Source organism: Mirounga leonina, unplaced genomic scaffold (genome assembly GCF_011800145.1).
Source record: "Mirounga leonina isolate KUSES-001 unplaced genomic scaffold, KU_Mleo_1.0 Mir_357, whole genome shotgun sequence".
Taxonomy (NCBI): Eukaryota; Metazoa; Chordata; class Mammalia; order Carnivora; family Phocidae; genus Mirounga; species Mirounga leonina.
The window spans coordinates 5,368,731-5,381,766 of NW_023270702.1; the positions used below are offsets into that span (position 1 = coordinate 5,368,731).

Below are 13,036 nucleotides of genomic sequence, written 5' to 3' on the forward strand. Positions count from 1 at the left end.
GAGTATACACGAGCTGGGTGAGTCTGAATTTGAACAAGCGTAAAGACCTTTCCAAGTTACAGTGGCCTTACTGAATTTAAACATCCAAGCGAGTTCCTAGCAGACTAGCTTTCCCAACAGAGATGAGACACTGTTTCATTATCTTCTGTACTTCATTTTGCTTCTAACAGAACGTAAAGTGGTGAAGCATAGTATTTGATAGTATTTATCTTTTCTTTCTTTGTACTCCTTGAGATTCTGAGGAAGCTATAACAATGATAAGTCAGTTATTGAAACAGTAATGCTATAAAAACGTATAAGATGATCTTGCACAAATCACAGTTCATCTCAGCTTGGATTTGGTGAAAGTTTGAGAGGCAACCTAATGGAGGGGAACATGGACTCGAGCTAGACTGCCTGGGTTTAAATTTCTGTTCCATCCCTTATTAGCTGTTTGACCTTGAGCAAATCATTCAACTTCTCTGTGCTTTATTTTCCTCATCTCTGAAATAGATATAAAATAGTGTAATACCTCGTAGGACCGTAAATGAGGTGTAAATGAGTTATTTGTAAAGCACTTAATGCAGTTCCTGGCACAGAGTAAATGCTATGTATGTGTTTGATGAAAGTAAAGAAATATAAAGGAATACTGCTTTTGAAAGAGTGTTATGGGATGGGACATACCCATGCTATCAGATTCTTTGTTTTCTAGGCATGATAAATGTATTTTTGCATTTTACTGCCAAAATAAAAACGATGATTCTAAGGCTCTCCATGTTACAATAAAATAAAATGCCTTTAAATTAAAAAAAAGCCAGGTGGATCTTTACCATTAATATTGTAGATGGCAGAGTTGTAAAAACGAGTTCAAAGATGGATGTTTCCTTGTGTATGTGTGTGTGTGTGTGTGTGTTTCCAGAATCTCAGATGGTACAAATGTCTCTTGTCAGCTTAGAGCTCCCCTGTCTTTGTTTTGCTATAAACAGGTAGAGGAATGTAGGGGCCAGAGGTCAGCCCAAAGTAGGAAAAACAACACCAAACAGAGGCTTGCTGGTGATAAACGGAAAGTTCCTGATTAGTTTTTAAAGGAAGCTTTTATGAAATTGAAACTTTTGTCACTACATTTATTCAAGGAAAAATGCCTTGCTGTTCGTTAACTCTTATACCTGGTAATGGACTACCTATAAAAATTCCAAAGAGCTTCTGGGAAATTTAATGTGAAAATTGTTTTTGTCTTTCTGACCCTTAGATCATTTCAGAGTCCTTACCCGTAAGGAGCCTTCTCCGTTCCTTAGTAAAGGTCTGGTTCTTGTTTTTCTGAATGATTCACTTACGAATTTTCCTTCAAATTAGCACAGCAAAGCAAAAGGAAGCTATTTCCACCTAGACACAGAACCTCCCAACTTATCCCTTAGAAGATGTGTAAGTGGGGGAGACCATATCATATCTCATGCCCTAGTGCAGTGACCCTTTGGGTTTAATCCATTTGGTCGAGCATATGTAAGACATTTTGACCCTATTCCTGTGAGACAAAGAGATGTATTGACATAGAACATACTGCGTTTCATGTTCTCTTGCTACTCCCCTTTCCATGGCATTGTTTGGAGAGGCCAGTTGACTTTGCAGGGAGCTCGTATTGCTCAGCCTCCACTCCTGGTCACAGTGTCTAGCCACAGAGCTGCATTCAGCCAGACTTCTCATCCTTCCCTCAGGGACTGAGGAAGGAAGGATGCTACCCAGACAAGCATAGGAGCTGTGTTCTGCTTCCTGCCTGTGCTACCTGACATTCTATCCTAACATTCCTGCCTGGCTGCAGAAAGCAGGACCTAGTCCAGAAACAGGCAGGTTGTGTTTTCATAGTTCTTTTAGAGGTCATACTCTTGCCTTCTTTCTATCCTTTGATTCTTTGTTTTATATTCTTTTTTTTTAAGCTTTTATTTAGATTCTGATTAGTTAACATACGGTATAATATTAGTTTCAGATGTGCAATATAGTGATTCAACACTTACATACAACACCCGGTGCTCATCACAAGTGTCCTCCTTAATCCCCATCACCTATTTTACCCACACCCCCACCCACCTCCATTCTTGACCCATAAACAGGTCTCTACACATTGAGAATTTAAAACTTGATTTTCTAATTGTCTTGGGCTTTATCGACTATTGATGTGGCTCTTTGTGGTAAAATGAGAATCACAACACACTGATAGTTACATATTTACAGCACAGGGCACCCTAATTACTCAGATTGTTACAAAACACTTGTTTCTTGTTCTGTAATTATTCTATTCCTTCACTTTCCCATCATATTAATGGTACACTTCACTTTAATGATTTTAACGATTTCTCCTACCAAGTGGAGATCTGTGTAAAAAAGATTTCTCAGGGTTTGTGTATTTTATTTAAAAAAACCAAAACCGCATATGCTATGGAACCAACTCTTAACTAACAAGCAGTTTGGGACACGTGAGTGTCACTAACTTTTTATACCTGGTTAGCTATTTCAAGAGCTTCCTTAATGTAGAAAGAGTATAGAGGATCTAAATATTATATTTCTATATGGTTGTTTTTCTGTTTACCGATTTGGCTGTGTATGTGGCTATGAGAGTAGTGTTTCTGTTGAAGGCACTTTTTAGAGGTGTGAAGATTAAAATTCAAAATACGACAAATTCCAGGTTTCAACAAAGCTATTTAGTTTCTGAGTTCTTTGGCTGTCACTAAGCAATTTGTGGTTTCTGAATGAAATTATGTGAATTAGGGTGATTTTTGTATCATTTTTCCTTAAAACCAGGCAAAATGCAGATGTTCTGATATATTTTTCTGAAAAATTTGGAAAGATGTAAAACTTAAACCTAGAGTTTGACTTTGCTTTATTAGCTCTAAACCTCATTTCCTCCTCCCCCTCCAAAGGCTACAACTGTACGATTGTCAGGGAAAGTGAAACTTTTGAATTCTTATCAATGTTAAATAAATGTATAGGTTAGTGCAACAGGGGGACGGAGAAGCAGTAATTTATTCTGAAACTGTTTTGTAGTTGTTAAATAATTTTGCTGGATAATATATATTACTGGTTTAGGATTGTGGACTGTTGAAAGACTGAAGAGCAGATTGTTAAATTTCCATATTTCAAATGAAAAGGTTATTAGTGTAAGCAGAGATTTTGATTTGATCAATGAAACATTTAAATTTCATGTTTCATTTGTTACTTGCATCTGGGTTCAAAAACTTAATCGTGACAATGGAACACGATTTATTATTTTTTTTGCTCCCTATACTGATTTCCTGTCCCTCGTCACAAAATTATGTAAATTATACCTTTCTTTGATTATTTAGATTCTGAACACTTCTCTTTAAAATAATCAAGAGTCAATGAGAAATACTGGAATTGGCTTTAAAGACCATATATAGTGTTCCCTCACAGAGAGGTTATTCCTAGTAAATGCCTTTCCATTTGTAGTCAACAACCATGGTGACCTTCATTGAATGTGAATTAGCATTTTATAGGTAAACCTTCTTTATACCCATATAATCATACCTACTCCAGGAGTAACTGGGGGTCTCAAGTGGTCTTTACTGCCCAGAGCCATGTCGAAGATGGCCAGCAGGTCTTGGGGCCAGTTTAATGGAGCTGAGACACTTCACTGTCTTAATGTGATTAGTTTCCTTCTCTGTTTTTGGGGGTGGTAATGCAGATTCTGGTTCCTTTTTTTTTTTTTTTTTCTGGTAGGAATAAAAACAAGGCAGTGGACAATCTTATAACTACTTTTAGCACTAAACCTGCATCTCCAAATCCTCAAGAAGTAAAGTTTTTGATTAAGATTATTCAACTACCACTTTCCGTGGAAAGCTTATTTAAGAACACCATGTACTTTCAGTAACTTCCAGTGGTCTTGGAATGCAGATTCCAAACTAAAATCAGTGTTGAAGAAGTTTGACCTCTCAAAGAGGTAGTTCTGAGTATGTGTAGTTTTGAAAGTTAAGTTTCACAGAAATTACTTTGTTCCTTCATCCTTTCTCCTATTGGAACTGATCTTTATATAATACTTTTAAGATCTACTCATTTCCTAAGATCCCCTCATAAAGTTAATCTGGGAAGGTCTTAACCTTTGTGGATTAGAAATGTTAGTACTTCTTAAGCTGGGAGGTCAGGTCACGGAAAGGGAAACACTGTAGGCGCTGCAAGGTCAGCCGCTAGATCTGCCTTCAAAGACGGGCCACAGAGATGCGCTGCTGCAGAAAGTGAAGGAATACACGCACGTACTCACTGCTGGCAACGAGGCAACACTGTGTTTCTACTTGAAAACTGTCGGATAAGCTTTGAAAAACATAGGTGTGTTTTTCCTCCCTTAGTCCCTGTTACAGCAAGTGTAATAGAATTTTTGAAGGGTACTTTTTATCTGTAGAATTCATGTTGCATGCATTTCGAGTCCATTGAACTCAACTGCATGCTTTTAAAGCAATAGTCCAGTGATGCTGAGTGATTGTATGCAGCGTCCCTCAATAAGTAATGGAAGATATTCATCATGGGGGCTGGGCCTTCATCGTGGTGGAGATGAAAGGGAAGGAGAGGAGGGTTCTGAGGGCCTAATCCTCACTACTTCCCCCTCCTTCCTCACCACCACACCCAGATATTCTCACCCCTTTCCCACCAATTTGATGCAGGTTTAAAGTTTTTTCCCATCAATCTTTTAAAAATTTTTACTTTGTAAGAGAAAATGCATTTATTTCTTCAAATATCCCTCCTCAGAGCAATGAATATTATCAGCTTTTTGTGTACCTTTCAGAAAGATTTTACATACCAATGGGCAAATTTCTGTATCTTCTCTACCCTCTTTTATATAGATGAAAGATATACTGTATACATTGTTCTGTACCTTGCTTCTTTTCCTTAACAATGTATCTTGGAAAGCTTTCTTTATCATCAGTACATGAGGAGCCTGCTCACTTTTTTTTTTTTTTTTTAATGGATTTGTAGTATTCCACTGTATGGCTATACCATAGTTTTTTAATCAGTTTCTTATTGATGGACATTTGTGTTGATTCTAATCTTTTACTAATACAAACAATTCTAAAATAAGTAACCTTGAAATATACAAGAATTTTTGGATGTGTTCTAGTATTTCTGCAAGATAACTTTTTATGTGTGATCAAATGGCATATACATTTGTGGTTTTGACCAACTGGCCAGTGGTTTCTTACTTGGTAGTAAATAGTAATGGAAAAGACTGGATTGGAATGCTGACTTAAAGCTCTGGCAATTCCATATCCAGAATCTGATCTGTTGCTTGGTTCTAGGATACTCTGATCCCTGCTCTTTCCCTCAAAAGTCCCTCTGGTAGGTCAGTGAAGGACCCTTGACCCCCTTTTTCATCTGTTTCCTCTTGGAACAGAGGCAACTGGCTCATACTGGGAAGAATGGAGTGCGGTTTATCCATTTGCCAGGATTTCCACCTGACATCCTGACAATTGGTTATGTATTTTTTATGGATGTGAGGTCCTTTTTCTTGTAAGAAAGATTTACACATTATTTTAGGAATTGCTTAATTCATTGACCTTTTATTTGTAGGTCAGTGATAATTTTTATCACTTTCTATAGAGGATTTTCTTTTTTATTATTAGGATTATGTAGAAGTTTAGTATCTGAATAAAGTTTTTTGGGACACCTGTTATAAAAGATTTTCAGGAAATATTTAAATACTGTTGTGTCAGAATACTTTAATAAAGTGACTTTAAAACCGTAGAGGCATAACTTTTCCATTAGTGATTCTAATCATTATCTTAATTATGTATTAAAATCATTTTATTTAACAAAATAAATGCATGCCTAAGTGAAAAATTAAAAGACTCGAAGAAAGAGAGACGGTAGTGAAGGTAAGTCTTTCTAACTTCCCTGTTTTCCTGACACCTAGTTCTAGCCCCCAGGAACTGTTTCCTATTGATCTTTGCAGAGATTTGTAAGCATTTGTGAATTATCCTTGTTTATAAATTGATAGCATAAAGTAAGAACTATTCTGTATCTTCTTTATCATATATTACATTTTATTTTATTTTTTAAAATTTTTTTCATATATTACATTTTAGAGACCAGTCCTTATCAGTTCATGTAAACTTGACTCATCCCTTTAAATACACCTAACTAATTTAAAAATCCCTATTTATGCATATTTAGGTGATTTTCAATATTTTGGTTTATGAAATGTGCTGCAGTCAATATCTTTGCATATTCATCATCACTGTTATATACATTTAGATGTGGGAGAGTTATAGGGACATCCTATTTTTATGTAAGTACAGTAATTGAAGAACTCATTTTATTTTTATAAATCATCTTCTATAAAATATGTTACTTCCTAAAGGAGATTAAATCATGGATGATACTATACAGTGGAAACCTTCTATTCAGCCACTTTTTATTTTTGATTCCTTGAGAAGATAGTTTAAAAGAGAAATAGAATTTGTTTCTTCCTTTCTATTTGTTTATATTCTACTTTGTTTGGGGAAGGATATGAAGTGGCTTTCAGGAATGCATGCAATAAAATAGGAAAACAGAATTAACAAGGGCTAGGGGATAAAAAAAGAAAAGGGTAGAATAAAAGGTAAGATGTCAGGAGGAGAGTTATTAACATGCAGATATGTCAGGCATAGAATCCTAACTATGTCTTATAATTTGGCTGTTAGCTTCTGGTAGCCAACAGAAAAAGAAAAGCGTTATTGCTCATATAATTCATGATGTTTGTTAGGGGAAAATCAGACCAGTTAGCTGGGGGAAATTATGGCTTTTCCCACATGTAGTTCTGAAAGAAGACTTTCATGTGGTCCTTCACAGAGTGGGAGTGAATGGTTGAGTGGAAGGGGCCACAGCAACATTTCTGTCATGAAGCCGGTGGTGGTTTTACAAAGCTATTTCATAGAAGATGCTCTGATCTAAGATGAGGCCCCCTACTCTAAAAGTGCAGTTCATGGGAAGTTTAAGAAGCATTATCTACATACTTAGCTTTCTGATATCTCCGCTCAATCCAGCCGAGAATATCTGTGATTCGTGAACTCTTAAGGGCTTTATGGCAAATTCCAGTTTAGAAAAGACAGTTTTAAGTTAGGATCACTAACAACATCCTGAAGTTTGCTGTATTATTAAAGTCTACCCCATGCCTACCTCTCTCTCTCTCTTTCCCTCTTCCTCTCCTCCTCTCCCTCTTTATCTTTCTTTCCTTCCTTCCTATGTAATTTAAACATCAGTCAACAGTTGGTAGAGTTGGTATCCAGAGGCATTGTGAATGGAGTGTAGATAGATGTCTCCTCTGGTCCAGTATAAGGAGGTTCTGCAAATAAATCAGTGGGAGAATTTTTTTTATATCAATTTTTTTGAGTTACTTTTGTATTCATTGGATATCAGTATAAAAGCTCATCACCATTTTGCTATGGTCTTATTCATCTCTAAGCAAATTATGGCTTGGGATAAGAGATGAGGCACAAACATTGCTTCCAGGCATCATTTATCCTACTTGAGCTGTTCCATGAAATAGGGCCAGTGAACCCAGGAACAACAAACTCCTTGACCAGTGCTCATTTCCCCAGAGCTCTGGATTGTTACAGATATGCAGAGGAGCCAAAATGACCCTTGGTTGTTATCCCAGTTCCCCTGAATCTCATGAAGGATTGCTTTAAATAAGCCACTTAGGCCTGAATAGACTCAAAGCAGAATCTGTAGTGAGTATTCTTCATGTTCCTAACCAGTCTCAAACTTAACTCCTTTTCACTGGGATGTGAGGAAGCACTGATTTTCCTGCAGTCATGCAGTCCCGGGGCAATGGAATCTGAAACCCTGATACACACATGTCCTCAGATAGTCTCTCTCTCCGAGAGAGAACTCAGTGTGTGTCTTAAGAGGGCACCAATCCAGGAAGTACCCCATTTCCTTGGGAGAAGCAAAGAAAGGGGCTTTGAATGCCTCTCCTCAGAGATCTGCACCAACCAGGAATCGAACCAGTGCCGAGAATTGTTACCCTGTGTCAGTCAACCTAGAAGGGAGCTAAGGAATTTACATTGCTAGAGCCAAGACCTTCTATTTTTTCATGTGAACAAATAAATGATCTGTTATCAAAGATAATAGAATGCAGCCAAAATAATTTGGCTTGAAAAAATTTCAAAGTGATATCAGTCAGTACAACCATAAAAAAATACTAGTAGCATAGCCTAATGTGATTGACAGCGCATCCTTGGGAATCTACCAGGGCAAATTAGTTGCAAGATGTACACCCAGTTACTAAAAATTAATTTGTTACAAAGTATAGAGTTCAGTTAAATAATATCAAATTAAATCAATTTTATATTTTAATGCTTTAAGCTTTTCAGTTTTCTGATTTAATCAATTAATAGTAGTGCATAATTAAAGAGATAATTATGGTCATAATGGAATTTTTAATAAAATTACTAATAAAGCCAGCATAAAGGAATACATTAAAGTCCAGATAGGATAAAATTTTATTATGTGTGGTAAAATAGTGACAGATATCTATGTGTTCATTCCATATTCTTTCATAGATTCTCTCAACAATTTTAGTTCTTAGTCTAATAAAACAATGTTAAATGAACTTGTTACTATGGAAGGAAAACAATATGAATAGGCAAAACAGTTTCTTAGTTTTAGAATATAATAGTTGATTTTGGAGAAAAAAAGTATTTTCCTAGTTGTATTTTATTAGAAACCCTCATTTTCTGCCATACGCTAACTAAAGACTGGAGAGACATCCTTGGTATGTACTAGATGTCATGGGAGAGCCAATTTGAGACAAAGGATTTGCTGTCAGCTATTTGCATGTGGATAATCTAGAGTCAATTAAATTTTAAAACTGAACACTTCACTTGGTCAGTATCTTTTTAACCATTCTGTAGATTAATGATAAAAATTCTCCAGAACTGACATGTTTTCCTATTGTAACATCATCAGATCACAAGTTTAAGGTTGCCTTTTATAGATATTATTGATTTATGGTGAGATTTTAGGAAATAGGTCATCATGGTTTAAATTTGTACTGATATACACAAAGGAAGAAACAATTGGATTTATGCTTACTTTGCTGAAAATAATGTTGTTTTTCAAAAATCCTTAGCCTTATTTTCATACATTAGAGTTCTCAAGCTCAGTTTCTAGGAGAGATCCCTAAATGGTCAAAGGTATGTGTTGCGACATTTACAGAAACTAATTCCACAGATACACTATCCAAATATAAGCTTCCTGCCACCCAAAATATTTTTCTAAAGCCAATGTCGCAACTCTTATTTTATTTCAGTGTTAAGATTTGTAGGTACTTAGTAATTACCTGCCAAATGTTTGCATGCCAACAAATAGCAAATAGAAAAACACAAATTGCAGCTCACACTTAGCTATATATATTTTTTTTAACATGCATGGGTATTTAGAGCTGATTTATATAGATATTACTAGGGTAATAGTTTCTACTGGATAAATAGTCCCATGTTCATATGATTACATAAATATTTCATGATGTTTCACATAGATAATGGCGGTTTCAAAGTCCTTTGTCCCTTGGATTTGGATTGAGTTTTAAAATCATCGATGAGGGCGCCTGGGTGGCTCAGTTGGTTAAGCGACTGCCTTCGGCTCAGGTCATGATCCTGGAGTCCCGGGATCGAGTCCCGCATCGGGCTCCCTGCTCGGCACGGAGTCTGCTTCTCCCTCTGATCCTCCTCCCTCTCATGCTCTCTGTCTCTCATTCTCTCTCTCTCAAATAAATAAAATCTTTAAAAAAATAAAAAATAAAAAAAAATAAAATCATCGATGAATTAAAAGATTCATCATATTATCTTGGCATCTATTAAGACATTCCCATGTATAGTTTTTCCCAACTAAGGCAGAATTATTTTTTTTTAAACTATTTGGGGAATTGGGGAAAAACTATAAAGAAATGATTTGTAGATGTGTTAAATGTTCTGTTCTCTAATCTTCTGTTGGATTCTGATGAATTCTGTAGCTCTAATACTTAAAAAGTAGTGGTTTGAAAGTTGGGATCATCCAAATTACTTAAAATGCTATTCATGGGATCTGTTGTCCTGGATGTTGGTGTCTTAAATGCCCGGTGTCGGATAGTTGTCTAAGAACAGAGTTTGCCAGGCTAATATAAACATTTTTGACAAGGAGAAATGAAGCGTGAAATTTAAGGTTGGGGTGTGGAGAAATTTTTAAAGCTACTACTATTAGGGGTGAGAGGGAGAAGGACAGTGTCAGGCGGGACCTTTCCCTTTCATGCATGTACCTGGCATTTGTTACCTGTGAAAATGTGCATATGTCATGCTGTGCTCTTTGCTTAAGAGGCTTGTGTGACTCCTTATCTGTCTTCTTAATCTGGGGCATTTCATTATTTCCTTTCCAAAGGTTATGCTTGGCCTAACATTTGGGCATTTTATAATGAAATTTACAGTAAACTATATACTAGAAGATAGGCATACCTTTGGATAATAACTGGGCCAGTTCCTTCGGGTTTTCTTATCTCTCATTTTTTTCATGTCCAAAAACCCAAGATTGATTTCAAATCTGTAGACCTGTGTTTTGCAGGCTAGAAAACTAATCTCCAAACAGTTTAGTTTCTCTAGATTATATTACTCACAATTTCATAAAATCATCAGAGTGCTTATTATTTTTAACCATGCCTGATATCACTGAGAACCCTCAGCAAAGTGCATAGTATCAACATTCAGCTGAACTGAAGCAGTGGTTCTGGGGCAAGTCGCAGGAGAGAGTTCTAGACTCTAGAATATGAGTGGCTTTGCTGTCAATGTCGCATGTGTTTACTACTGTGGCTGTGAGAAACCCTATCAGGAGAAGATGGGACAGATTTTTCTATATTATCTGCTACTGATGAATCCTATTTTAGTGCTTCTCACAGTGGGGTTTATACCATAAAAAAATACATGTAGGGCATTTATTTGGGGCAGCTTTCACAAAAATTGTGGTGACCGCTGCCTGTGAAAATTTCCTTAGGCATCAATAGAGAATAGACTCCAGAAGCTTCCTGGAAATAATCTACTCTGGGTTTAACATTGCTTTGATTTAAAATGCAGTTTTGTATAGTTTTAAAATGCAAATTTAAAAACAGGAGACATGGGCTAAAATTTCATGCTAGAAATCTTATTTAATGGATATACATATTGATACCATAAAATTTACTAAATCTGTGTGTGTCAAGGCTGATTTATATAAAGTAGGAGAAATGTGACCCAACTTTAAGATATTATAAGACAAAAATAAACTATACAGAACTGTTTGGCTGCTTAGGACTAATATAACTAGTTAGAAAATAATGATGTTTGCTATTCTTTATTGTTTACCTTTATTTAAAATCATTTAATATATTTTTCTTGATAAATTTGATTATTCAAAATTGGCAACTAAAGAGTATTAAAGAAACGGTATCCTTTTATATTTTTCCCTTTTAATCCATAACTGTAACCATAAGCAATTTTCCTTAATATGTGATCCAGAATGTAATTTGCAGTTTATGCTTTGATTCATTTTCAGCTTTTTGCTAAGATTGTACCTGATATTTATTATTCTATTTTAAGAAATGTGTCAACATCAAGATATGGTGAGTTCTTTTAAAGTTAACAACATCAACAACAATAGATACAAAACACTAATTTGTTATGAACCTAACCAATGTGGAAAAAAACCTTCTAACAAGCAGATATATATATATATATATATGTATATATATACACATATATATATATATGTATATATAACAATATGTGTGCCTTTAAAAATACAGAACAATCATTCTGGATCAATAGTTAAATTATTACTTCAATTGAATCAATTTGGTCTTGGACTATTTCTCTTCTGCTATTACCCCAAAGAAGGCTCCATTCAACTAATTTTAACTTATGCAAATAAATGCACAAATCAAAAATAAAAGTGGATATTTTATGCTTTAAAGAGGGAAGGTGTTAATTCACAGAGAAGTAATAAATCATCTCTTCCCTTACCTGTAGGACCTCTAGGCTGGTCAAACCCTAACCATGATTAGTATTGTTTCAAGTTTCTTCCATTTCCTTTCGTTAAACTGGGTTATTTATGTATCTTCAAGTGAAGTGGCTGAGCTTTCACAGTAATTCTTGTTGCTATTGACAACCAAAGCAGCCATGCAAGAAGAAAATGCTGTGGAAGGAAAGAAAAAACAAACCTTAACATTTCCTCCTCAAAGTTGGAGAGAAAAGGGAATACAAAGTATGTAAGAAACAGGTAAGTAAAGATCTGTCAACTAAAAAACTGCCAGCTTTGGTTACTAATTGATCCAAAGTTTTAATTTTTTTCAGATATTTTGTCCAACACTCATTTAAATAAAAGGATACCGTCTCTTGGAACCAAAATTAATATTCTGAAAATGAAAAATTGGATTGGAAGGTACAGTGCCACAAGAGGTCTGAAATACTCTGATTTAGAATTTGGACTATGAAAGAATAGCACAACTTCAGTTATTGGTTAATATTTTTGTTACAAAATGTTTTTGAATGACAAAATGGTGACTAAAATATTACTATTTTAAACATGTCCTAGATTTTTTTTTTTTGTTTCAGAAAAGCACTGAGCGTTGAATATGTGTTAAGTCTCCGGGAATGTAACAAGTTGCTAAATACCCAAGTCCAGCCTCCTTACAGAGAAAAGATCTGGAATTTCTTTTTTTGGACATTTGTTTTGCAGCTTTCTACGTCTTAAGGCAGAGAATAGCCAGGATAAGGTGCCAGCTCAAAGGTTAGATGAACATATTTCTTGAAATAATTATGGCTAACCTATGTCTTGAAAGGCATAACCTTTAATAATAACTTTACAGAGCTATCAATAAAACTTAACATTAGTTGTGTTTTTGAGTTGCCTATTTGGGGGAAAACTATATTTTTTATGTGTTTATTCTGTTCATAATTATATAATTATATAAGTTCATTTTCCTTCAGTTATTACAGTAAACTTTTTCCTTTCAGTTTATTTCCTTTCTCCTGTCTTATGAATGTAATAAATTGACCTCCATTCTAACCTAAAG

At 35.3% G+C, this 13,036-nt stretch overlaps 1 protein-coding gene across 6 annotated transcripts in view; it reads left to right on the forward strand.

Moving 5' to 3' along the window:
* The window catches only part of NPNT (nephronectin), a 77,163-nt gene that overhangs the window by 4,302 nt on the left and 59,825 nt on the right, over nt 1-13,036 (forward strand). For 4 of the 6 annotated variants that reach the window (XM_035030217.1, XM_035030220.1, XM_035030219.1 and 1 more), the window contains exon 3: nt 12,700-12,750. The exons of the other annotated variants lie outside the window; for them this stretch is intronic. In XM_035030217.1, the coding sequence (XP_034886108.1) occupies nt 12,700-12,750 (51 nt within the window). The remainder of the gene's footprint in view (nt 1-12,699; nt 12,751-13,036) is intronic. 6 annotated transcript variants of the gene reach the window in all.